General features: G+C 34.6%; 1 protein-coding gene and 1 long non-coding RNA gene across 9 annotated transcripts in view; one reads left to right on the forward strand and one right to left on the reverse strand.

Moving 5' to 3' along the window:
• Nucleotides 1-3,755: 3,755 nt before the first annotated feature.
• Nucleotides 3,756-27,627, reverse strand: part of SLCO1B3 (solute carrier organic anion transporter family member 1B3) — an 85,697-nt gene continuing 61,825 nt past the window's right edge. For all 8 annotated transcript variants that reach the window (XM_077870842.1, XM_077870840.1, XM_077870841.1 and 5 more), the window contains 10 exons: nt 27,049-27,195; nt 26,757-26,855; nt 26,237-26,479; nt 24,801-24,965; nt 23,823-24,018; nt 20,427-20,592; nt 18,056-18,240; nt 12,024-12,088; nt 9,088-9,205; nt 3,756-5,388 (listed from right to left, as the gene is read on the reverse strand). In XM_077870842.1, coding sequence (XP_077726968.1) covers nt 5,175-5,388; nt 9,088-9,205; nt 12,024-12,088; nt 18,056-18,240; nt 20,427-20,592; nt 23,823-24,018; nt 24,801-24,965; nt 26,237-26,479; nt 26,757-26,855; nt 27,049-27,195 — 1,598 coding nt within the window. In that variant the 3' untranslated portion in view covers nt 3,756-5,174. The remainder of the gene's footprint in view (nt 5,389-9,087; nt 9,206-12,023; nt 12,089-18,055; nt 18,241-20,426; nt 20,593-23,822; nt 24,019-24,800; nt 24,966-26,236; nt 26,480-26,756; nt 26,856-27,048; nt 27,196-27,627) is intronic.
• On the forward strand, nt 24,172-26,481 carry LOC144297132 (uncharacterized). The gene is made up of 2 exons (XR_013364222.1): nt 24,172-24,861; nt 26,361-26,481. It is a non-coding gene; the product is annotated as an uncharacterized LOC144297132 (long non-coding RNA).

Here is a 27,627-nt window from a genome sequence, read left to right on the forward strand (position 1 = left end):
ATGAGTGGAAAAGCACATTGTTTTCATAATTGTGTATGTTTCTTTAGGACATGGAAGAAAAATCACTTGCAGACCTAATGTATTAGACACCTAATAACTTCTAACAAGTTCACTACATTGGATATGTTTATGCGGTCACTCAAAATATCAGATGTATTTGCAAGATTACACCTTTTCTTCCACCTTCATCTTTAATGGCATTATTTGTTATTTGCCCAATCAATTGTTGAGAACTCATATCATAAAAGATCATATTAAAAATATGGGAGATATTGCTAGGACAACATCACTAGAACTCTTTATGCAAAGGTGCTAAGGATAAATATTTTATATCAAAGGAATAAAAGTGAGACTTCTAGTGTCAGTTCAGGCATGCACAGAACAGGAAAGGTGTCACACCCACAACCTCACAATTAGAGAATGCAACTTATAACTTTTCTCAAAGTGATCAATGAACCAATATTAATGGGCAAGCAGCTAACTGGAAACCTGGAGAAGGAAAGGCTCCTTCAGAGAGAAAAAAGAACTTGGATATTTACTCCCATGGGGCAGAAGCCACTCAATGCCATATAAGTTTGTAGAATGATTTAGTTAGAAATATTTAACAGGTAGCTAAAGATCAAGCATGGGTTGGCATGTGAAACTTCTGAAGGTGGCAGACAGAAGGGAGTTTACACCGCTTGCAGCCCCACCAGGCAGTCTTAGGGAAGATTAGAGAGAATCTTGAAAAAGCATGATTGGTGCTAGCTGTAGGAAAACAGAAACCACTGCTCAAATTCTACTCAGATCAGTACCTCTCTATCCCCCTAAGTAACAACAGCCTTTCTTTTCAGTGGGGAAGGGTAACAAAAACTGTAGCTTAGGGGTATTGATGAAAACTCTTGCAATTGAGAAGGGAAGCAAGAAAGAAAAGCTTCACTCCTGTGGGAGGGGCAGGTCACCCCCAAGACCCAGGTTCAGAGAGCCTATCTCAGTTTCTTGTTACCATGGTAACAAGCATCTGGTAAAAATTAGAGTGGAATATATTTGGGAGAACTGCAAGAGACTGATTGTTTCTGGTAACAGGCAAAAGGAAGAACCAAATCCATGTAGGGAGTAGACCTCCAAACACAGGTTGTCTAGAGGAATTTGAAGCCCTTTGTACATTGAGGGTTAACTATAGCAACAACAAACTTCAAACCTAGCTCTACTCTTGATACAAACCCCATGCTACAGTCCTAGCAGAAGGAAAGATGCACTCATCTACAAATGTAGAAAATATTTACCTCAGAGTTGACTGTCCTATAATACATTTATGGCCTTCAACAAAAAATTAGGACACAACAAAACCAATAAAACACACAGTCTGAATAAACAAATCAGTCTCAGAACCAAACTCAATATTACACAGATTATTAGACAAATTATTAGACAGGATTATTAAACAAATGAAGACATTTTTTAGGGGCATCTGGGTGGCTCAGTCAGTTAAGCATCCAACTCTTTATTTGGGCTCAGGTCATGACCTCAGGGTCATGAGATCTAGACCTGCTTCAGGCTCTGTGCTCAATGGGGAGTCTGCTAGGGATTCTCTCTCCTTTTTCCCTCTGCCCCATGCTCTCTCTCTTAAAGTAAAAAAAAAAAAAAAAAAGACATTTTTAAAATAAATGTGACTGAAATGAAATTTTTTGCAGAAGTTTTAAATGTATAGAACCATTATTAATATCAATCCTCCACATAGACCAAAGATATTTTGGTGTTTATAATCTTGTTTTTCTGTGACCTTTTCTCTTATTCTCTGAATATCCTTGTTCTTTATTTCCACTATCAAACACCTGCTTTTCAAAAAAACATTGGGATTTCACTCACACTGTAAAATGAATGATAATATGTGATCTCTTCCAATTGGAAAGAAGATCAATTCTTAACTCAAAAGAATAAGCTTCTGGGACACCTGGGTGGTTCAGCGGTTGAGCGTCTGCCTTTGGGTCAGAGCATGATCCCGAGGTCCAGGGATTGAGTCCCGCATTGGGCCTGCTTCTCCCTCTGCCTATGTCTCTGCCTCTCTTTCCCTGTTTCTCATCAATAAATAAATAAAATCTTAAAAAAAAAAAGAATAAACTCCTAATGACAGAACTTGGGGCAACCTCAATTTTAACAGTGGGGATTGGTTTAAAGTAAAAGATCTATCCATAGGTTAGTGGTCAGGAATGCTTCACAGTGTTGCTGCTTTCATAATGTCTTCAAATTGTTTGTTTGTTGTAATTAATTCTCAATAATTTTGTGTTGGTAAAATCTCCAGAAATATGGATGTTGAAATTGAAGCAAAGAGATGAAAATAGTCCCTGTAAATGAGAGACATTCTTATTCTATAGTAATATTAATTAGAGTGTATGTGTTTAAATGCCTATCTCTCCACCACTTAGGAGGGCTCCCAAAGGGCAAAGACTCTGTTTCATAAATGTTTTTATTTTCTGTGCTTAACACATAGATGGCACTCAAAAGACACTTTTTAACATTTTAAAATGTATTTTTTTATTTTAAAATATAAAAAAAAACAAACTTCAAAACATCTGAAGCCCTCACTCCCTATCCAATGACCTTAACGAAGCTTTTAAAAATTTTGCATGCATGTTGTTTTCAGTTCTTATTTATAACTTTCACATTTTTATGAATGGAATTTTTTGGAGTTCTTTTATTCATTTACTCATTCATTCATTCAAAAGTAATTGCTAAAGCACCTACTTTGTGTCAAGCACCAGCCAACTGCTGGGAAGAAAATAGATAGGTAAAATGAATTCAATTCCTACTTTCCTAGAGTTTATGACTGGTGGCGGAGACTGATTTTTAACAAGTAATCAAAAATAAATGTAAAATTACTCTTTTGCTAAGTGCTATATTGCTACAAATATAATTGGAGAGTTTTTAAGCAGTGAAGAAGTCGGAGACATTGAAGGAATGGCAATTGAGCCTAGAACTGAATGCTGAGAAGCAGTTAATTTAGTGGGAAAAAGACGATTTTCAGAAGGAAGAACTATCATAGTCCAAGGTTCACTTCATGAAAATGGATGGGAACATGAAGACATGGTGCAAATAAAGAATCTTCAGTCCTTATACTCAAATTTTTCTTCATAGCAGGAAGCCATTCTGCCACTAAATCTCTAATGCTTCTTTTCTAAGTCTGATTTCCTGTTCAAAAATATCAGATTTCCTACATTGGTGCTTTAGTTTGTCTTCCAATCCTCTACCTTTTTTCATGATTTGCTTCTTTGTCTTTTTCCTCCACATTTTCACAGATTCTAAAATGTAACTTCTTTATTATTGATTTGGTTTTTTTGTCACTGTCCTCCCTTAACCTTATGCAATATATGTTTTAATTATACTCTTGCTTTATTTTGCATCCTTGCAAACTTTCCTTATCTTATTCGTGTATCTGCTGAATTCCCACCCCTTTGCTTCCTCCTAGGATTTATATTCCTGTTTGTAAATGCCATTGAATTAAGGATTAATATTTGTTCTGTATTCTTGCATTCTGAAGTAGATCAAATAATCTGAGGCATATGTTTTAATGTTCTTTTCCTTCACTGTACATATCACATTTATAAATATAAATTTATTCTTTTATTTTATATTACTTTATAACATTCAATAATTTAATGTAATGTTCTTTTCCTGTAAAGTGTAAGCTCTGTGAGATAATGCCCTTTGTTTTCTTTGCTATATTTCATTTTGCCTGAAAGATATTTGACACTCAATAATTGTTGAAAAAATAAATATTCAAGACATAGCCTTTATTTTTTTACAATGTTTTAAAAATAGCTTTATAATTTTCTCTACTTTTTGAGACAAGATTCCATCAAACTTGTAATATAGTAACCTAGCATGTTGGTTTTTTTTTTCCAAATATCTGCACGTGGGAGTAATGAATCCTTTTTCAGGGCTACAGCTTGAGAATAGTTTAATGTATAATGTCTAGGCTAATTTTCAGATTCTCGCAAGCATTCATATTACATGACTTTGCTATACTCAGGAATATCTTCTCCTATCCTGTATGTCTTTATCAGGGGCTCTATACAGATATTTTTTTAAGATGTCCAGTTTGCACAACAAATGTTTTGAATCATAATCTCTGGGGTGGGTGGACTATTGGTTTCTTTCAAAACAAGAAGTTTCACAGGTTATTCTAATGCCAGAAAGTATCTTTTAACCTATTGAGTTTAAAAACTACAAGTTTTAGCAGTCAGTATAAAAGCTGTGGTCATTTAACAAATAAAATATTCAAATATTTGTTCTTATCCATTCCCCTCTTGTCCTATTTGTGGGGATGTGAAAGCTGTCTCTTGGTGCACCAAAAACAAACACACACACACACACACACAAATATGCAATTGAGAAACAGTTGGTAAATTATCTGGTACAGACTCCATGTCTTCCAGGGAGCAGACAAATGGAATAAAGACATATTTTTAAATAGACTTTGCTTTCTCAAGTTAATGTCAGTTTTCTTAATCCACTTCCATGGGCCTGAAAGAAACTTAACACATTCCTTAATATGTTGTTTGACATTCATATCTTGCAAATTCTGAATTATGTCTATTTTTTCACTAGTATTTTAATGAAAGGTTGGAAGAAGATTCATCATGGATTACTTGTCAAACACAATTTCAAATTAAAAATTAATAAGGTCTGACTTAATACATGACTTGACTTGACTTAATGACTTAATACATGAATAACAGATATCATGTTAGTATAAAGATCCCATCATATTGACTTCATGCTTGGGCCAAACTGGCTTTAAGAAAAGGTATTAGGCTTTTCTCCTTATTTAGGTTATAAATTTCTCTCCTCCCTTTTTTCCCTTCTATCCATTTTCTAGTCACTGGTTTTATTCAGGTAACTGAGCAAATATTTTTTTCTTTTATTATATAATGACCATACCTCTCACTTTAAATTTGTATGGATCATGTGTCCTAATCTTCACGTCAAAGGCAGAGCCATGCCATAAGCAATGCATACTGTCATTCCTTTTCATTTATAGTCTGTTTCATTACCTCAAATTTATAGTGATTCACGGTACCATCATAACGGTGGGGGAACTGTTAATGAAGGACCAAGAACTGCTCAAAATACCATCCTACTAAATTAATATAATGTTGGTTTGAAACATGGCAACCTAATTGTTTTTTCTCCCCTTACATATGTGTCTCATTGTCTTCTCTGGCAGAAGGTACAAAATATCCGTCGTTATTTAAGGATTCTAAATTTGCTTCATTCGTATCTTTTCTTCCATTTTCTGATGCCTTGGTATCTTTTCCTTGATATATTTTCTTCATAGTGATAATTAATACAGCATGTAAAGTAAGTGAGGCAAATTTTAAGCTCTCAATCAAGCTCAAGAAGGTATTTCTGTGAAAAGAGAAAAAAGTCAATTTTCATTTTAAAGTATTTAGAACAATATACACTGTTATTCTCCAGTATGCAGAAGATCTTAAAAGAAAAAAAATGATGTTTGAAATTATACATAAAAATAGTAAGGCAGCAATTCTAGTGATTCTTTTTATTGACACAGATGGAACTTTTGAATTATTTTAAAAGGAATATTAAGCCACAGAAACTAAGGGTAATTAACGATCTACCCAAATGCTTCCCATAAAAGTAAGGTATATTTGGGATGCTTAAATTTCTCAAAGACAGATTAGTTTATGTGTAATGGAAAAAGATTATTTTTTTCTTTTTAAATTTTTTTAATTTAAATTCAATTTGCAACATATAGTTTAACACCTAGTGCTCATCCCATCAAGTGCCCTCCTTATGCCCGTTACCCAGTCACCCCATTCCTCCACTCTCCTCCCCTTCTGCAACCGTTTGTTTGTTTCCCAGAGTTAGGAGTCTTTCATGGTTTGCCTTCCTCTCTAATTTTTCCCCACTCAGTTTCTCTCTTTTTTCTTATAATCCCTTTCACTATTTCTTATATTCCACATATGAGTGAAACCATATGATGATTGTCTTTCTCTGATTGACTTCTTTCACTCAGCCTAATACCCTCCAGTTCCATCCATGCCAAAGCAAATGGTGGGTATTCATCCCTTCTGATGGTTGAGTAATATTCCATATTCCATATATGGAAATATATATACATATATATACCACATCTTCTTTACCCATTCATCTGTTGAAGGACATTGTGGCTCCTTCCACAGTATGGCTATTGTAGACATTGCTACTATGAATATTGGGGTGCAGGTGTCCCGGTGTTTCACTACATCAGTATTTTTGGAGCAGATACCTAGTATTGTTATTGCTGGGTCATATGGTAGCTCTATTTTTAGCTTCTTGAGGGGCCTCCACACTGTTTTCCAGATTGGTTGTGCCAGCTTGCATTCCCATCAACAGTGCAAAAGGATTCCCCCTTCCCCACATCCTCTCCAATATTTGTGGTTAATGGAAACTGATTATAAAGGAAATGAATTGACTGTAAGATCATCAAACTAAATCTATTTAGATAGGAGCCGAACTTTAGCTTATAGGCTAAATGCAGTCCAAACAACTGCTGCCATGTGATCTACTGGAAGTTTTTAATGAAACTGTATTAAATTACCTAGCACACATGGTCAATTCTTGTGATTCTCAGCTTTGGTCTCACATTAGAATCATCCAAGGAGATTTTAAAAATCCTGTGCCCAGGCCACCTCTGAACAATTAAATAAAAAATTCTGAAGATGGGATGCAGAAATTTGTATTTTTTTAAAGCTCCTCAGATGATTATAATGAGCAAGAAAGATTGATAATCACTGACCTAGGGGCTTAGGAAGCACTTACTCATCTAATGACACAGTTAACTAAATGTTGAAAAGCTTTATGCAAAAAAACAAAAACAAAAAAAAAACAAACAAAAAGAACAAACCTCGAACAATTATTAGGTTTAGTTGAAGGTGAATGGAATTATATAATTTTGAGCTGTTTAGACTTACATAATGTTGTAGTGTAGCAAAAATAATGAAATAATTGTTTTAAAACTTCAAATATATTGGTCTCATCCTTGAGTTATGTCAAACAGTTCTACCCCAATGTTAAACTTTTCAGAATTTCTATTGAAAATAGGGAAACTACTATGCACTTCAGGTTATGTGACTATTGCTTAGAGGTGGTTGGAATGGCACAAACTATGACAGAAGGTCATCTGGTTGGGATCATATAGCATGTAGCTTTTGCAGACTGCCTTCTTGTACTTAGTAATATACATTTGGATTTTGTCTTGTCTTTCTGTAGCTTGACAGCTCAATTCTTTTCTTTGCTGGAAAGTATTGTGTTGTGTGAATGTACCACAGTTTGTTTACCCATTTACCATGGAAGAACATCTCAGTTGCTTGATTTATCTGACAATTATGAAGAAAGCTGCTATAGACATTTATGGGCAGAGTTTTGCGTGGGCATAAGTTTTTCAGCTTATTTGGGTAAATACCTAGGAGCGATTACTTGACTATATCATCAGCCTATGTTTAGCTTTATAAAAACCTGTCAGGGTCTTCCAAAGTGACTGAATTATTTTGCATGCCCACCAGCAATGAAAATGATTTCCTGTTGTACCACATCTTGCCAGCATTGGTATTTTTTTTAAGAGCTCTTTATATATTCAGGACACTTGTGTTTTGTTATAAGTTACAAGTTCTTTTCTAATTTATCTTTTCCTTTTGAACTTGCTTAAGTTTTATGACACAGAGTTTTAAAAATATTTAATCATTTTTTTCTACTGCGGTTTTAGAAGTTTGGGTCGTACTGAGAAACACATTCCCACTTCCTAGATAATTAATGTATTTCTACCACAATTTTTCCTAATACTTGTAGTTTCATATTGTAAATGTATGTGTTTGATTAATCTTCAATTAAGTTTTTTAAGGTTAAGATACCTTTGCAACTTTTTTTCCCATATAACCATCCAGTTATTTCTCTATGAACAGAATGCAATGAAACGCTGGGACACCTGCACCCCGATGTTTCTAGCAGCAATGGCCACGATAGCCAAACTGTGGAAGGAGCCTCGGTGTCCAACGAAAGATGAATGGATAAAGAAGATGTGGTTTATGTATACAATGGAATATTACTCAGCTATTAGAAATGACAAATACCCACCATTTGCTTCAACGTGGATGGAACTGGAGGGTATTATGCTGAGTGAAGTAAGTCAGTCGGAGAAGGACAAACATTATATGTTCTCATTCATTTGGGGAATATAAATAATAGTGAAAGGGAAAATAAGGGAAGGGAGAAGAAATGTGTGGGAAATATCAGAAAGGGAGACAGAACATAAAGACTGCTAACTCTGGGAAACGAACTAGGGGTGGTAGAAGGGGAGGAGGGCGGGGGGTGGGAGTGAATGGGTGACGGGCACTGGGTGTTATTCTGTATGTTAGTAAATTGAACACCAATAAAAAAAAAAAAAAAATGAACAGAAGAATATAGAAACAATGGTTTTTTTCCCATTGGCCTATATCCAGATCCCCAGCATCATTTTGTGTCTTCTTAGAGAAGCCAGAAGCTCTTTGAATATAGTTTGAATGTAGTTTTTTTTAGTATTAGAAGAGATTTTAGAAACAACAAAAAAATTTTAGTACAAATCCCAGATTTTTTTGTTATTCGCTGTATGATTTTCAACAAGTTGAAAGACTCTTTGAGTCTTTGAGTCTTTGTTTCTTCATATTTAAGGAAAAGGAGAAAACTATCCATCTCCTGCAGTTCCTAAAACTTTTGAAATGAGATACCATGTTGCCTGGTACAACATTAAATGCAAAGTTCATTAAATGGTGGCTATAATAATTATTATTTTTTTAAAAGATTTTATTTATTTATTCATGAGAGAACAGAGAGAGAGAGAGAGAGAAGCAGAGACACAGGCAGAGGGAGAAGCAGGATCCATGCAGGGAGCCCGACGTGGGACTCGATCCCGGGACTCCAGGATCATGCCCTGGGCTGAAGGCAGGCACTTTAACTGCTGAGCAACCTTGGTGTCCCTATAATTATTATTAAACTGAAAATGACATTTCACTTTTTAGGAATTAATATAGTCAAAGGAAAAATCAATTAATAAATATATTTATGACAACTTACCCATATAATGTAGAATTATACATCCTGCAAAACCCTGGCTTCCCACAGCTGCTGGTCGACCACTTCATACATGCTCTATCAATCAGAGCCCCAAAATATATAGGAGCTGGAATTCCTCCTACAACATGAGTTGAAAAAAAGGTTGATCCAAGGAAGAGGTTGCAAACATAACTGGGTGATATTCCATATTGATACATTTTAGATTAAGTAAAAGAAAATTTGGAACATGCTTCCATTGTTTCAACCTACATTTACTCCAGAATCAAGACTGTTAGGAAACTCAAAGGCTCAAATCACGTATAATATAGATAGATACCTGCTACCTAACTCAACCTGCCAACACATATAGAAAAGAGAAGAGGGACCATTAAATGCCTATATACTCTGTTCTTATAATTACCAATCAACTTAAGTGTAACTGGTGAAAAGGAGAATGTTGTCAGGAAAACATGGAAGTTATGTTGGTTCATAAGTAATTTTTCTAGGTGAGGAGAGCTGAAAGAGTGGGAGTAGAATTACAACTTCACAGAGAAAGGAAAACCTCTCAGCTCAAATACTGCAAAGTCAGAAGAGTTTCCAACCCCATTTTAAAGAAAATTAGAAAGTGAATGCCAGCCAACACTAGCACTGCTTCCCTGGAGAAGTACAGGCCCAGCCTCACAGAATACTAGGTTCTTAGCAGGTTGTCCTTCTTTTTTGACTCAGAGCTCCACTTCCACCTTCTTGGTGTCATCAGAGCCCACAATCCTGCATTTTCTCCCCATGGATTGTGCACATTTTTAAAACTTCCCTAAAGCAGTGTGTGTTAGGGCCTGTGGCTGAATTTTGTTTCTGTTAATATTCTAATCATAATGTTGCCTGGGTGTCTAGTAGTCTGTGCCTAACACAATTTTTATCTGTAGTCTATAATTTTTCAAAATGCAAAACTTTTTAAAAACACGTATATTGCCTTATAGCAGAAGTACACATCTGCTCTTACTGTTATTTTAATAAACTCTTTGATAAACTACTAGCTCTAAGCATTGGTAATTTGACCAAAATTTCAGAGACATGCTAGTAGAGATCTATATTGCATATGGTAGAACTGAAGTGTCATGATTTTACTTTGTTCTTTTTGTATTTTATTGAATGCCTTTCAATTTTTATTTTGTTACATAAAAAATGGTGGTGTTTCATATTTTGAAATTTTAATAATTCCATATACTTTTAATTAGTCTTAATTTTTTGAGAGTGAGAAATCTGAAATGACAAAAAAAAAAAACTGGTGTCTGGAGCCACACATATCTGAGGAAGACTGGTACTGAGAAAATGGGTGAGAAATTTGCAGCTTTCCACCCTTTGAAAAATGAAAAATATATGCCAATAATTTGTTTTCCCATATAATGCCATTGGTTTGGCCAAACTTAATGCATTAAATGCTATAGGTAACCAACTTGGTCTTAAGTCATTGCTAGAATTTTAAAACTTCAAATACTCTATTTTCCAAATATCCTTTTCGGTTTAATATAGACTTCCCACAATTTATGCATGTGTTGTATTCAAGACAACTATTTGTAAATTGAAAGTTTGCTAGACAGCATGTATTTTTTCCAAAAAGCAGTTAGGTTCTACTGTGGCATATATATTGGACATATCAAAATAGTAAGCTCACATTTAGGATGGCAAAATTCCTTTCTTTCTCTTTTACGTCACTAGGAGAATTTCTTTTAGTCTCAGTTTTATTTCAGCATCTAAGGGGGAGTTCTAGTTCCCCCACATTCTATTTTCATCTGCTAGCTTCTGTGGCCTAGCTTATAGGATACAATCTTCATTGTATCTGGAAGCAAGGAACTGCCAGGACAGACAGAGCTGCAGGTTAAAGAAAGACAATAAAGAAGGCTGGTTTGAGAACTGGAGTGGAATCATGCAGCACCTCCATCTTCTTCTCTCCAAATTCTTTATATTTCCTCTTTTTACCTTTGAGGATCTGTGGCCTTCCCCCCAAATATACTTCTTGGACAACTTCTCCATTGCAATAAGCCATAGAGTTATGCTTCTTTCTTTTGCTTCTAAGGATCCCAGGGATTGATCCCTCCCACTTCCTTTTCCCTCTGCCATCAGTGGTTGCCTCCAAACCATGGTCAATGTTCCACCCCAATCCCTAGATGAATGATACTCTTTTCTTACTTCCCAGGAATAAGCATATTATGTGAATAGGTCTTACAAAGGAGCATAGGAGTTAGGCTAGAAGTTGTCGAGCTAACAACAGAAATCTCTGTGGTATAAATGGCAAATAACAATGAAAAAAGGATGATTTCCTAAATCTTGTACTAATCACCTCATTTGAATATTTAGAAATAGGACTCTTACCTCTGGAGTCTACAGCCCTACTCTTTAACAATAAAAAGCACAATTTCCTGAGCTTGCTTTCATTCGGAACACTTCCTTAGTCTAAGATGCTCAGTGCTACACTTTAGTTCTCATTTCCTCTTGCATTTTTAACTTCTGGTAAAGGTTAGCTTCCCCAACCCTAGAGAAGTGGGCAGAGGGAAATAAGTCCACTTATTTCACACAATCTCAGCTTGACTAGATTCCCAGGCCTTCCAAGCTATTTTGGGCATTACCTTCTTAATCTAGAAGGAAGGCCCTTCACTCTGCCTATGGGAAGTAAAATTCCTAAGTCTGAAAGTAGAAAAACTTTGAATATAACCTATGTTTGTGTTAGAAAGAGAGTAAAACAAATATGATGACTTCTTATTCAAGATTGACTTTAACCAGAATTAATGATCAAATTCTCTTTTTAGTTTTTCTCTCTTATTTTTTTATTACAAAATAACAATTATTGTTAATTATACCTTTTAAAAAATTTCTTGTGATTGGAAATTAATTACATTCAGTCTGTGAGCTTTGATATGAAAATTTATATCTTAAATTTTTAATCTGTATATTTAGCATACCTAATGCTCGTATAGTTAGTGAATGGAAACCCACCGCAAGGGATTTCAGTTCAGGTTGAACATTTCTGAAATAAGATAAAGGTGAAGACACATTAAACATCTCCAAAATTCCAAACCAAGTTAAATATTAAAACACTTCTCAGTGGCATTGTCCTTCATGATCAGATGAAAACCCTCAACTGAATGGCTGACATTATTTCAAGTTATATTTTCAGTTGTTTTAAAAGGCAAATAGCTGAGTGATAAGTTATTCTTCTCTTATTTATTCAATATATTGAGATTTCAAGATGGTTTAACATTTTCACATTTGATACTTTGAAATCCTATGAGTTTGTGGTTGGAACAGACTGTATCATGCCTATCAAGAAACAGATCTCATGTGACCCATTCAGTTGACATAGGCCATATGATACAGCGGATACCTTTATTGACGTCTTGGTATGAGAGCTCTTTTACTGTCTTATTTCTGCCATTGCTGCTAACAACAAAGTTCACTACTATGATTCATAAATTGTCAAAAGATACTTGTATTCTAGTGTCTAGTGTATTTAAATATCATTTTAAAGGAAGTAAGCACATTTGTATACTTTCTTAGAAATTGACTCACTCTTGCATTTAGAAATTTGTCTCCATAATTCCTTTTTTCTTTGTTCAAGAAGACAATGACACTACTATATCCTTCTGTGATATCCCTGTGATAGCCTAATACAATCACGTGAAATGAGTTATCCAGTAGCAGTGGCAGGATGGGTAGGAGGTAACTGAGACTCAATAATTCTGTCTCTCTGGAAATATTTGATTAAGTGATACAGAGGTTATTGTTGTTTTTCTTGAGCTAGTTGAATGACTGTATTTGTTCATATAAATGAGTGGAATTAGTCATTCAACATTTACTAAGTGGCCCTAGGATATTTTATGTTGGATCTTGTTCTTGATAAATGACGTTATTTTTTAAAAAAAGATTTTATTTATTCATGAGAGACACACAGAGAGAGGCAGAGACACAGGCAGAGGGAGGAGAAACAGGCAATATAAATGGTGTTTTATATTGACTAAGTGACTTAGAGAAATCATATAACCTCTTTTAGCATTAGTTTCCTGGGTGTTTGGCTATCGCTCCCACATGGTTCAGATCATTCTTAAAAAAAAAAAAAAAAAAAAAAAAAGATTTTATTTATTTGAGAGAGAGTACAATCTGGGGGATGGGGAGCTACAGGCAGAGGGAGAAGGAGAAGCAGGCTCCCCGCTGAGCAGAGAGACCAATGTGGGATTCTATCCCAGGACCCCAGATCCTGACCTAAGTTGAAGGCACATGCTTAACTGATGGAGCCACCTAGGCACCCTGGTTTAGAAAATTCTTTAATCACATCCAGTGTCTTGCTCCTTTTACATCACTCAAACTCTTCCATTGTGTGCCCTATTCCAGCAAAATCCTTAGATCTTATGTTAGGAATCCCTTCACTTTCTTATTTTTAACAAAGCCTCGCTGCTCCCTGATGGTTGTCTTTCCATGCAACTCTTCCAGTGAGGGCTCTTTTCCTCCCACAGCCTGTACTCTTACTGGGCCTCCCTGTAGGTATCCTTCTTCCTCCTTTTTTTTTTAACCACCTCCAGACCTTAGTGCCTCTGAACAACCTCTAACTCTCCTCAGGACGTGTGCCATCCTAATGTACCATTCTCTAACTTCCTTGCTGCAGTATCTACAGATACTAGTATCTTGACACCACCCCACTCATTCCTTGGAGATTTTAGTACTATGCTCTCTGTCATTTTTTTCCAAAACCATATCTGCCACTTTTTCTTAGTTATTACAGTATAATAATCCATGTGGACCACCATTCAATGCTCTGGCCTCCCAGGTTTCTTGACCTCTACATTCCTTTTGTCTTACCTCACCCACTCCATGGTCATGCCAATCAGTACATACTTTCCTAATTCTCAGTTTTGAGTACTCCTTCATCATAAGCACTTCTTAACTTTTAAATTCACCCTCTCCAATAAATCAACTCTATCAAGCCTCAGCCTTGCAGGGCTCTCAAGGCCCTTGACACCCTCCACCTTATCCCAGGTCATCTCCAGTTTTATGTCCTCACTTATTTCTCACCATATTCTCTCGTTATGATCCCTCCTTTCAAAGACCCTGGGCTTTCTTGTCCTTCTCATTCTTTATTGTCCCAGGTACCAAAAAATGCTTTCATGCAATGCCTGCCTCTTTTGTAGCTGTACTTAAAGAAGTGCTGGCTGGAGAAAATCATTCAAATATTCTGACTAATCTCATTTTAAATTAATAAGAACAAACTATCAGGGCCTCCAATACAATCTGCTCTATTTTACTAGTCCATTTTCCCAGTGTATTTTCCCAGCCTTTGAGTTCCCATTTCTTGATATCACCTCAAACCTCTTCTTTTCCCTCCTCCTTCTTAGGTGATTACCTTGCTTTTTATTGAACAGAAAAAGTAGAAGCAATTAGAATGGAATTTCAATACCCTCGTGTATCATTTTTTTACCCACATAAAAGACATTCCCTTCTATTACAGAGTAAATTCTGTGTACTTGTTCATATCACTTTCCATCTTTCCCTTTAATTGTTCCTCCTCTTTCCTGCACTGTTTCCTTCATCTCTACTGAACAATTCCCATCAGCATACAAGTATGCTATAATATGTAGTATAAACAGAAATCATGAAGTCATACCCCTGCTAACTTACTGTACCTTTTCCCTGCTTTTTTTTTTTTTTCTAACACTACAGCACTAATATAAAGAACTTTTTTCCTACTGGGTATCTGCACTTCCCCTTCTTGCATTTTTTTCTTGATCCTTTGCAAAGTAGCCTTTCTTTCCTCCCATCTTTATGCATTATTTTTGTTAAGACTAGTGGTGACTAGTACATAATGAAATCCAATGATTACTTCCTAACTCTTAACTTTCATGACTCACCCTCTTGGTTTTTCTCCAACCTCATGTTTCCTCATTCTCAGTTTTCTTCAATGGATTATCCTCCTATTCTTGGTTTCTGAAGTTATACTACTGGATCTTGGTTCTATAATTTTATTTCTATCTGTACCCAATCCTTAGAAGATCTCAACAGTGCCATGGAATTAAACAACATCTGTATGTTCCTGATTCCAAAATTTATATCTCCAGCTCCAATAGGAGACATCTCAGACTTACAGGGATAGAACAAAGTCTTGCTTCTCCACTTTCTCCAACCTACCCTTCCGCAGTCCTCACAGTTTGTTCAACCGAACCACCATCTTCTCAGAGCTGGGCTAGAACCTTGGGATGATCCTTAAATTTTCTTTCCTACATCCCACATTCAATCCATCAGCAAATCCTATTTTGCCTTAAAAACAGAAGACTGAGGGACACCTGGGTGGCTCAACTGTTAAGTGTCTGCCCTTGGCTCAGGGCATGATCCTGGAGTTCCAGGATAGAGTCCCGCATCAGGCTCTCTGCATGGAGCTTGCTTCTCCCTCTGCCTATGTCTCTGCCTTCTTTCTGTATCTCTCATGAATAAATAAAATCTTAAAAAAAAAAAACCCAGAAGACTGAGACTCATATCACTTTCTACTTCCTTTACCATCACCATCCTTAATTAAACTCCCATCCTGTGAAGAACTATCAGAGTCTTCTGCTCTCCCTGATTCCATTCTTGCATCCCAAAAACTTGTTCACCACTCAAAAGCCAGTGATCTTCTAATTGGATAAGTCAGTTGTATAATTCTAATGCTCAAATGTCTCTGCCAGCTTCTCAATACAATTAGAATAAACTTCAAAGTTGTGGCCGTGACCCACAGGATGTGTATTTTCTGGACCATACTCTTTATCTGTCCCCAAATCAGCATAGCTTGCATACTCATTTTTTTTTTCAGCTTTCTTAGCAAATAACTTTCAATGCACAATATTTGGATTAGTACCGTTTACTTGTCCCCTTTTATATTCTTATGCTGATTTATTTTTCTTCCTAATGCTTAACACTTATATTTTATATATTTACTTGCTTACTTATTTATTGTTTCTTCTCTTAGACCCATCCAGTCCCCCATCTTTCACTGCCACTGGAAACTAGTGAAAGCAGGACCTTTATTGTTTCTGTTCACAGTTTTATCATTAGAACCTAGAATTGGGCCTGCCACACAAAATGAATATATTGAATGAGTGCATATCAGCACTCCTTCTTAGTCTAGTTTTAATAACAGCCTTATGATGTAAATAATGGAAAATCATTAACAGACTGAGGTTTATATTCTTACTCTACAGTCTGCTTCACAAAAGTTTTCTTTCAACAAAATCAAAGGCTGGTGGTGAAAGATAAGTAAATATTTTTGACAAGTGGTTATGTCTATCTTAACCAGTTAATAAGATAAAATATAGATGTCATTAATGATGAAACAATGATGTCCAAACCCTCTTTCACCCTGAAAAAGATTTAAATTAAAAAGCTAAGACTTATTGAGATAAAGCTAATACAGTTTTGAGAGAGGATTTTTCTGATAGCTAGTGAACCTGTAATCTGGCAATTATAGAAGACCTCTTTTTCAGTAGACATTTTATATTAAGGTGGAGATAAAGCTGTGGAATAAATCAGTAAACATAATTTAACAAGATTTAGGTCAGAGTAGAATTAAACAACTATATACTCAGTTTACTCATGTATATTCATTTTTAACAAAGTTTAATGCATTTGTTTTCTTTCCCTTCCAAGTCATGCTGTTGGCTGACAGTGAAATTGTGGTCAACTACATAGGTCTTAAAAGTATAATTTAGATATTAACCCAGGCTATCATATTTATACATGTATATCTTTAAGACCTACATGCAAGTTTTTATATATTTTCATTTTTAGGTAACAAAATAATTAACGTCACCAACAGGGCTTGTGTTATCTACTCCTTTCCTAACTCTCTAATCTTATGTTATAGCCCTCTCATTCTGTATGTTCCAACCAACCAGCTTCTTTTCATTTCTCAAACATTCCATCTCTTTCTGGGCCTCTCAAAGCATTGGCACCTAAACCTTTTTTCTGTACATTTCTTCATTTGGCTAATGTTAACTTATTCTCTAGACTTTTCGATTAAATGTGGCTTTTTTTTCTTTTTGAGAAGTCTCTGAGTCATCTTCCTTAAGGATCCTCACCTAAATCCTAAACTAGGCTTTCCTCTTTATTTTTTTGAAGATTTTACTTATTTATTTATCCATGAGAGACACACAGAGAGAGGCAGAGACATAGAGGGAGAAGCAAGTTCCTCATGGGGAGCCTGATGTGGGACTCTGATCCCAGACCAAGATCACACCCTGAGCCAAAGGCAGACGCTCAACTGCTGAGCCACCCAGGCGTCTCTCTCTTTACTCTCTTTAATATCATTTTTTTCCTCATTGATACTACTGATGTTTGTAATTATGAGTTTATTTTTAAGCTTATTTTTCTTACACTGTCTTTCCTGTCATACTCTAAACTGTATCAGAACAACTACTTTATCTGTTTTATTCACCATGGAATATTCTTCAAGCATGGTCTAAGTATTTGTTCAATGAGTGAAAAAAGGAGTGAATTCTATTTTTTTTATTTGTCTATGAGAGTATTTGAGAGACCAGGTCAAAACTATTTTGAGAGTATATTACAAGTTTCAGAATATTGTAGACTGGTTATATTATACAGTCTGGTTCCTAAATTGTTTTCTTTCAGTGAAATCAATAGTTGATTCATTCTGACAGGCCCATCCTGGTATAGGGTATCTCAAAATTAAAAGTTCTTTTAGAATCACAAAAAGGGATTTTTTTTCACAATTGAAGCAATTGTCAATCAGTCTATGTCACAAAATTCTTAGTAAAAGGAGTGAGCATAAAATCTTTTTATCATTAATTATGGCATTGTGGTATCACAGTAACCCCAAGTAAATGCATTCTTAGAAAATTAAAATGTAAAAAAAATACAAATTTGTGTTCCAAATATATAATGGAAAATATGTACATTATTAGGTATGTTTATAGTCTAATATACATAAAAATGCTTTTTGAAAGATCATACTTACTTAAAAACCAGCATGATAGTTGGGATGCTTCCCAATGAAGAGAAAAAATAATTCAAGACTTGCACCAGTGCATAAATATAAAATTTTTTTCTACATTGACTATCTCTTGGGCATTCACCTAAGTTCACCGAATTATTTTTGTTCTGGACACCTGTTACTTCCACACAACTACAGTTATGAAACACCTAAAAAATAGTTTTGAAATATTATAGAACATAATTAGAGAAATATGATTCAGTTATAAATACACTTAATTATATTTAAAGAAGTCTCATCCATTCAAGATAAAATATTTACCATGTTTAAAGAAAACATTCTGAAAATACACTTGTTTAATAGTTAAAGGCTAAATAGTTTCCTGGATTACTCTCTAGACCAAAACTATAATTCACTATTAGCATCTAGTTCATTCCTAATTTAAAAATTATGAAAGGATAGAAAAATTAATGTTTGAAACTCTGTATATAATTTCTCATTAATATAGATTCCTTTTTTCTTACTTAAATTCAATTTGCCAACATGTAGTATAACACCCAGTGCTCGTCCCTAATGTAAATTCTTTTTAACATTTTCCTCTCACTCATTTTTACTTTCTATAAAATACCTAGTTACTCTCTTTAACAATCCTACTTACGCAGGGATGGAAAAGGAAGGGTTACTCAGAGAATCCAGAAAAAATAGTTTTGTCAGTGGCAAAACCTGGCACTAGAGCCACCCATTAGAATGGGGCAGAGTCTAGGGAAATAGGAGATAGACAGGGGGTCCTAGAATTCTACTTTGGTCCACAAACATAACGTCCAAAAGCATAATGACAGATTATAGAATAGATGATGTTATTACCAGAGAGGTTCAACACAACAGAATATCCCAATGGGTAGACCACAGGAGAAGACAACTTAGGAACAAGTGATTTTAGAGATTTAATTTGGCAAGTTGTTTATTTAGAGATGTGGTTTTAATAAATTCTGTTTTGCGTCTAGGCTAAACTATTAAGAGAATCTTAAAACTATTAGTGCTCTACTGAAGGATGACTTGGAGAAGACTTTGAATCCACACTTATCTGATAATTAAGGTTTGCTTTTCCACTAGGAATAATATGGATGAATCCTTTATGTACCAAGCCTATTGATCAATAGAATCAAGGACATTATTCTGAGTAATTAAGAAGGGATGATTTATTACTAAGGATTTTGGTAAAAGAATTCTGCAGTAATCCCCAAATGGTATAGTCATTGCCAGTATTAAGAAAATATCTCCATAGTACACAGATCTCTCTTTAGCATTCTAATATCATGTCTCTTCCAGGCCTTCACTAATAGGCCAAATGGAACCAAGGATTAAATGGAGCACTATCATTGAAAGGCACTAGAGCCATGAATATGAAATATGCGTTTTTAAGTACAGTCCATAAATTTATAAAAATTTATGGCCTGGCATCAATGAAACCAGGTGCTTTATTCATCAAAGTTCTCAGTGCCCTTCAATAAATACAACTAGTAGGATTATGAACAAGAAAAAGATGGAAAAAGTTTAAAAATCAAAGACATTTGTATGTAGTAGATAGTAATGATCATAGCTGATTATACTGCTAATGTTGGTGATAGGAAAATGGCTCCCCAACTTTGTGAGATATTTGGTAGATTGAAGTGGAATAGAGAACATTATACCTGATTCTCAATTACTGGAAATGAACTCAGGGAATTAGGGAGAACCCATAGTTTACACGGAAGGGAATATTTTGAATGAAGAAGGAAATGGCATTTCTGTGGAAGATGTTAGAAATAGGTAGGGAAAAGACTTAAGTTATCCTGGATAGAAGTGCCACCCTTGGGGAAATCAAAATCAGAAGCCAAGAATTGGACAAGTGAGTGTGGAGCCTTGATTAATTTTTTTGCAAACTCAAAAGGATAGTCTAAAGATAAACTTGTCAGAATCTATATGCAAAGTTGCATATAGATTGTTGTCTTGTAAAGGAAGAGAGTTCTGGATAGTAGTTGGATCTGGGCTTTCCCCTAACTTCAGAAGGGTAAAATATATCTAATTTAATTGAATTAGTCAACTGAGGTGCTTCCTAGGGATCCTAAATGCATTTAAACTCCAGAAGGAGAAAGGGGGAGTAATTTCAAATGAGATTTAAGCAAGAGAAAAAGCTATTTGTGTTTCAAGCAGGATTTTATGTGGGGCTTTCTTTTCTTTTTTTTTTTTTTTTTTTTTTTTTTTGTGAGGCTTTCATTTACACAACCACACAGACAACACTGGGAGTCTTTTCCTCCCTTTACTAGAGATCCTACTTATAGAAAGATTTGATAAATAATTGTTAAATCTGTGATATTGATCAAGGACAAAAGAGAAAGTAAAGATGAATGCTCACCATAGACTTTTTACTGCCACTTGAAGATTTGCATCCTGCTAGACAAGGTGACATGTAAGTTATCCCACTGTCTCCACAGACTGGTTCCCAGTCATTTTCATCACAATTGCAGTTTGAGTTACAATAAGAAAGTGGTACATTTATGGGAGATGTCACTGGATTATTTCTGGAAATATAAGGTAGACATATATCAAAAAGAGAGAGAGAGAAAGAAGGAAGGATAGGAGAAGAAGGGGAGAGAAGAGAAAAGAGAAAGGAAGAGGAGGGCAGGAAAGGGAGCCAAGTGAAGGGAGGAAGCAGAGGAGAGCATAAGGGGAGAGAAGTGGAAGGGACGAGGGGAGAAGAGAGAGCTTTAATTAGCAAAATTTGTTGAACAATAATGCCAAAAGGGCATTTTTATATAGTGTTTACTAACACTTTCTGTCTTTACCCAGACATCAAGAAGATCCATAAGACTTATATAAGAGGTCTTTGTGATTCTACCAAGAAATTACTCATTAAACACTTCATTTTTCTGAGACTCCATTTTCTCTTCAGTAAGGTAATAGACAAAGGTTCTTTCCCAGATTACTGTAAAGTCCCACAAATCAGTGTTACTTAGTTTGAATTTTTAAATCTATATTTCAGCTACATAAGAAAAGGATTTCAGAACCCGTAAGGATCAACTTTTTAAAAGATTTATTCATTTATCCATGAGAGACACAGAGAGAGGCAGAGATATAGGCAGAGGGAGAAGTAGGCTCCTTATGAGAAGACTAATGTGGGTCTTGATCCCAGGACCCCGGGATCACAACGTGAGCCAAAGTGGACGTTCAACCACTGAGCCACACAGGTGTTCAAGGATCAATTTTTTAAAATTAGGAATAACAAAATCAGTTGAGAAAGAATAGAAAAACTCCATATACCTTTTAAGTGAAATGACAACATACTCTATAATAATTAACTGTAAAGTCTGGTTATATTTATAAATTATAATCTTATGGCTAAAATTACAAGATAGATTATTTGTATAATTAATGATCTGCTTATAGATTTTAAAATTATTCTCTTGTTTTGGGTACAAGTCTTGATAATAATTGAGAATTGATCAACAAAGGAAGTAATTTACATGAAGAAAGAAATAAATTTGAAAATTCATAAATTCTATTACCAATAACTTTACTAACATACATCTAATACCTAATTCTGCTTGGGAACATATAACTGGAGGAGGTTAAACATAATGATTAATGACCAAGTCCAGACATTGCCATCAGATACTCCTGCGCTTACATTAGTTCTGCAATTTTAGAGTGTGTTGTGACTACCCTTCCTAAAATCAGATTTGCCATTTGTAAGTCATAGATAATAACATCAACCACATAGGGATTTGGGGGGATTAATATTGTAGTTATTAAGTTTTTTGTTCTCAGTAGCCTTTCATACTCTTAAAAGTTTTGGGGACCCCAAAGGCTTTTTGTTCAACTGTGTTATACATATTGGGTTATACATATCTATATAATCAGAAATTAATACTAAAAATGTTGAACATATAGAGTGCCTGGATGGCCCAGTCATTTTAAGTGTTTGACTCCTTATTTAAGCTCAGGTCTTGATCTCAGGGTCGTGAGATTGAGCCCCATGTTGCACTGAACTCAGTGGGAGTCTACTTGAGATTCTCTCTCTCCCTCTCCTTCTGTCCTTCCCCACTTGACTCATGCTGTCTCTCTAAAAAATTTTTAAAAATTAATACATGAGAATACACAAGCACACATCATTAGCCACCAGACTGATGTTATTGTCACATTATTATAGCTTTAGAAAATAGCACTATATACTCATGAGAAAATGAGGATGAAAAAGGCAAATACCATCCTGGTATTATTATAAAAATAGCTTAGAATGTGCTGAGTCTTCAATAAAATCTCAGGGACCTCAGAATCTCAGATCAGATTCTGAGAAACTCTACTAATTCGTACTTTAAAAACTTACTCCTGTTACTAACACTTCACATATGCTGAATACATAGGTTCTGTTATTTGCTATCATTAAACTACGAGTTTCATGAAGTTAGTGATATAGCCTATAAATCTTTTTGACCTTTAAGGAGGCACTCAGTAAAACTTTATGGAATGGAAAGAATCTGATACAACTCTAGCTGATTTCTTTTGAATAGATGGGACAGTTGCTATACTTGTTTTTAGGGAATTGGCTTTAGGCTAAAGCATGTCTGATAACTTGGGAGCCCTTGGAACTACTGCTGTGATGTACAGAAAAGTAACACCTGTGATGTAAAGCATCAGTCTGGAGTCATTGTGTGACTTCAAATAAGTCACAGTTCCTCTGGTTCTCAACTAATAAATTAAGAGGATAGAAGAGGTTTGGACTCCATGATCCTTAAGGTTCTTTTTCCTCAAAAGTTCAATGTTCTAAGTACTCTGTATTTACTGGAGTGGATAATGGTGGATAGGAATAATTACCAACATTTATGGTTAGGAGGAAGCTGAGAGATAATTCAAGACAAAGTTGACAGGTCTCTAATAATAGGATGAGGTTTAGGTAAAGAAATGTGGGGGAAATTTGATAATTTCAAATTGACTTCTCATAAGATCCAGAGTGCAAAACTCAGAGTCAACAATAAGCACCACTAGGTATCATCGTTACTCATTGTAATCCAAGGATCTTTCCTTGTCTGAATGTGAATCTTCCTAACCTTTATTATTGACTGTATTCAAGAGATGATAAGAAATCTGTATCAGGAATATTTGTAGGAATACTTCACAATACTTTATAATACAAAGGAAACATTTTCTATGGTCTAACATATAATTATATGTAGGATATTTATTAATTCTACTGCTAATAATGATAATACCAAAGAAATAGTATTAGCTTGCAGAAAAGGAAAATTCAATACAATGTAAGGAAATATTTTCTTATAAATATAGTTGTTAACCATTAAAATTAACTGTAGATAAGAACTGTACAGTCATTTGTGGGAAATGTTACTTATATTCCTATTATGATGCATCCAAAATTGTAGTAGTTAAGACTAGAAGTTTTGGAGTCTAAACCCCCTAAATTAAGCCAGAATCTTAACATTGCTAGTCAGGTAATCTGTGTATCTCTCTAAGACCTACTTTAACTATCTATAAAATAGGGGCATAAGTACTTGCCAGTCTTTGTAGGTACCCAATAAAGGATAACTATTATTATTACAACTTGTGTAGATTTTCTTTTAGGAATAAAAGGAGAACTTTTTTGAGATCTTAGGAAGTGGCCATTTTAAGAATTTGTAAATTGACATTTCTCTCAAAAGATAGTTTAGTTAAGATTGCTATCTGCCCTGTTTTCCTAATAGTCTTTTACATTGGATAGTTTATATGTTATGCAATTAATATATTGATATATACAAACCCATCATAAGTTAAGGTTAGGCCAGCAACTGGTTTGCTTTCACAAATTAGTGCAAAAGTTAATAGTTGAAATAAGAAGGACAATAGACTGGTACAAAATGATAATTTGGCAATTCCAAGCAAGGTAAGTTTGAATTTTTTAGTGACATATCCTCCTACAAATATTCCAGTTGCAACAGTTGGTAAGGTTATGGTTCCTAGAAATAAAAGAAAAGAAAAAATTGTGATTATATAAATATGGTTATTCTGAAGTATCTTTATCAATGAAACACAGAGTGCACCAACCAAATTAATCTCATTTTATTACTTAAGTAGAAAGCTGACAGCCGTGGGTGGAGGTAGGAGAACAGCGTATGACATGGGAGAAACAAAAATAATTTCTTGATGCCAATGCTAAGTATTAGGGTTCCCCAACAGCAAAAGTCAGTGACTGAGAATATTTGAATGCCTCAATCCATGGTTTCTATGAGGGACTTTCTTTCTCGGGAAAATAGCAACAAAATATCATCTCCCTGCTTAGAAGACTTGTATCCTACTATCTAAAATCCTTTACACCTAAAATATGATATTTGTTTGAATGAGGTAGACGTAAATGATGTGTTTAGTTGATTTTTCTTTTGTTCTACTTTTGTAAGTAGCTGAGTCCTGATTCAAAGCTCATGAATTAACAAAATTATAATGATTACATTACAAGATCTCAACATTATAAATTCCAATTATGCAGATACTACATCCTAATGTTCCATTTACATGCAACTTTTCTTTTAGGATTTCATCTTCTCAAAAATAACATGAGATGCAACTTCAAATGCAGACCAATGATGATATCATGAGACTGAAATTTGAGAATATTTACAAAAGAATAATTGGAAATTATATTTACTAAAATATAAAATTGCCTTCACAGCAAAATGTTGTTTGAAACTCAATTACTGGACAGTAGATAGCTTATCAAGCAAATTTAAATAACATGTCTTACCAAGCCAAATGTTAGCCTCAGATGCTGACTGACCATACTGTTGCTCTACATATTTGAAGACGTAAGTAATAGCACCAATATGGCTGCTGGCTAACAGTAATGTCAAAAACTGTAATATAACATATAGGGGATTGGTAAGGATGCTTTTCAAAGACTGGAAAAAACCTATAAAAATATAAAAATATGATATAATTCAGTTTAAATATATGTTAATATCTTAATTTTATAAATGCAATAAAAGTTAAATAAGATTGAAAATTGCCTAAACGTGTAACAGAAAGAGTACCCTGCATTCCTACTGTCAACAGCATTTTTAAATATTTTCCCTCATTTCTCCATATGTACATTAATATCCACTCAGTTTATTTTACCCCAGAATGAAACCATATGTACATGCTGTTTTGCACCTTGCTCAGTTCACTTTATATTTGGTTATTCTTAGCACTCTACCATACAACTGCATATATTATTAATTCAATATTCATTAATTCAACAAATACTTGGTTTTCAACTGGGTCCCAGGCAATATGCTAGGTGCTCCAGAAACCAAAGTGAATAGACATGCAATATCTCTTATTAGTTAGCACTTAAAATTAATTGTTATATTAATAAGACAACCATTAAGTTAAAAGTTACTTTAAAGAGAGTATAATGCAAGAAAATAAAGAGAGTGTAATCCAAAGTTCACAGAAATGAGAAGACTAAATTTTAAAAAATTATGAAGTTAAATTTAGTACCAGGACTCAGATCTGTTTCCTGGTAGACAGCTTTTCTACTATAAAATACTGTATCAGTAAATCTGGCAGTATTATAAATCATTTTTCTTACGGTGCAAGGAGAGGAAGAGAATAATAATGTTGTGTCTTAGGTGACATTGACAACAGTACAACTTGTGCCTACAAACAGATGTGTAAAAAATTCATAACTTCTGTTCATGGCAAGAATTTTGTGATCTGGGTCTATAATCAGAAGGTTGACCAACTGTAATGAAAGTTAAAGGTGGAAGGAATTTCTTAGAAAAAATATTAGTATAGTATCAGAGTCTAGCAAGACAGAACCAGATATTATTAGATAGAGATGACATGGACTTTGAAACATCTCTCTCTCTAGATCTCTAATGGTTTCCATCAATATGGTCAGAACTAAGTTTTCTATTCAATGGCAAGTAAGAAATAGTTTAATCTACTTTTACTGAAATTAACATTCCAAATCATGGGATCCCTGGGTGGCGCAGCGGTTTGGCGCCTGCCTTTGGCCCAGGGCGTGATTCTGGAGACCCGGGATCGAATCCCACATCGGGCTCCCGGTGCATGGAGCCTGCTTCTCCCTCTGCCTGTGTCTCTGCGCCCCTCTCTCTCTCTCTCTGTGACTATCATAAATAAATAAAAATTAAAAAAAAAAACATTCCAAATCAACTATAAATGTGAAATACTTACCAGTGATATTTCCACTAAGACTTTGTCCATGGTTCGTCACATTAGTCATTTGACTCCTTTCCTCATTTGTTTTGAGCAAATGCAAAGATGTTAAGTTTTTCTTTTCTTGTTGTGGTTTATTCAGATCTCTGGGCAGGAAAAAGAATGGTATGGAAGACATAATAGATAATATTCCAGCCACAAGGAAACTAAGCCACCAAGCACCAACCCAACGGGAGTCCTTAGGAGTTATTCTGATATCGCCTGGAATAAAGAATTAGAAGCAGCCAGTCAAAAAATCATTTTGAAATGCAATATATTCTGAGCAATAATAATAATAATGATTGCTGTCCTTCATAGATGAAGAAGTAAATTATATTACATCAATTCTGAGATGCTATTTTTTAAAATTTTGTTCACACTTCAACACACAAATAGTGAGCAAAGGACTACTGAAAAAGTGAGTTCATTCAATATTTGGAACAATGATGTCCTGTACTTGAAAAACATTACTATGTTACCTTGTTCTAATTATACTTACTGAGATCTACATAGCCAATATCCACGTACATTTTCGCAAACACAGATCCCTGTATAAAGCCAATGATTGGACCAATCATTGATATTGCATGCAAAGTACCTAAAGATATTATAAAACAATTTTATCAGATGTCAAGAATACATGGTTCTTTTTCAATATGTTTTTTAAAGTAACATTATACATGTCTAAAAATATTTGTTTAATAAATAAAAGAATGAAGTTAACAGCACTATTATTTCAAGGGCAGACCCAGGGAAAGCAGTCATAAAATCTAATATTTTCTGTACATTACCTAAATAAAAAGAAGAATGTCCTTCTTCAGCAAAATCGTCAATGTAAGAAATCCCCAAAGGTACTATGGGGGTTTCCCCAATTCCACGGAGCATATTACCCAGCAGAACATATAACCATATATATGACCCAGATTCCTTTTCACAACCTACATAGACAGGATAATGTGTTATTTAAAATATTAATTTTAGCATTCCTATTAGCAACTCAACTACTTTAACTCCTTAATAATTTCATTTAAGATTTTTGTTTTTTTCTAATTGTAAGAATGATTCATATTCATGTTACAAAATTTGAAAATATAGGAAAGCAAAAATAAGCAAAAATTAAATTATCTATAACCCCACCAAACACAGAGTTGCTCCTCATGTTTATTTTATCTTCCACATTTTTAGGTAACATCAAAATATGCATAATATTTATGTACATTATATACTTAAATGGCCAGCTCATATTATGACCTACTTTTACACTTGACATCATATTATGTCAATTTCCCCAGTGTTTAAGGTTTCTTTTATAGCAGAATTTTAATGACTGCATATTGTTGTGCTGAATAAAGGTTTTGTAATTTATATAA

The sequence above is a fragment of the Canis aureus genome, chromosome 25 (assembly GCF_053574225.1).
Source record: "Canis aureus isolate CA01 chromosome 25, VMU_Caureus_v.1.0, whole genome shotgun sequence".
Classification (NCBI taxonomy): Eukaryota; Metazoa; Chordata; class Mammalia; order Carnivora; family Canidae; genus Canis; species Canis aureus.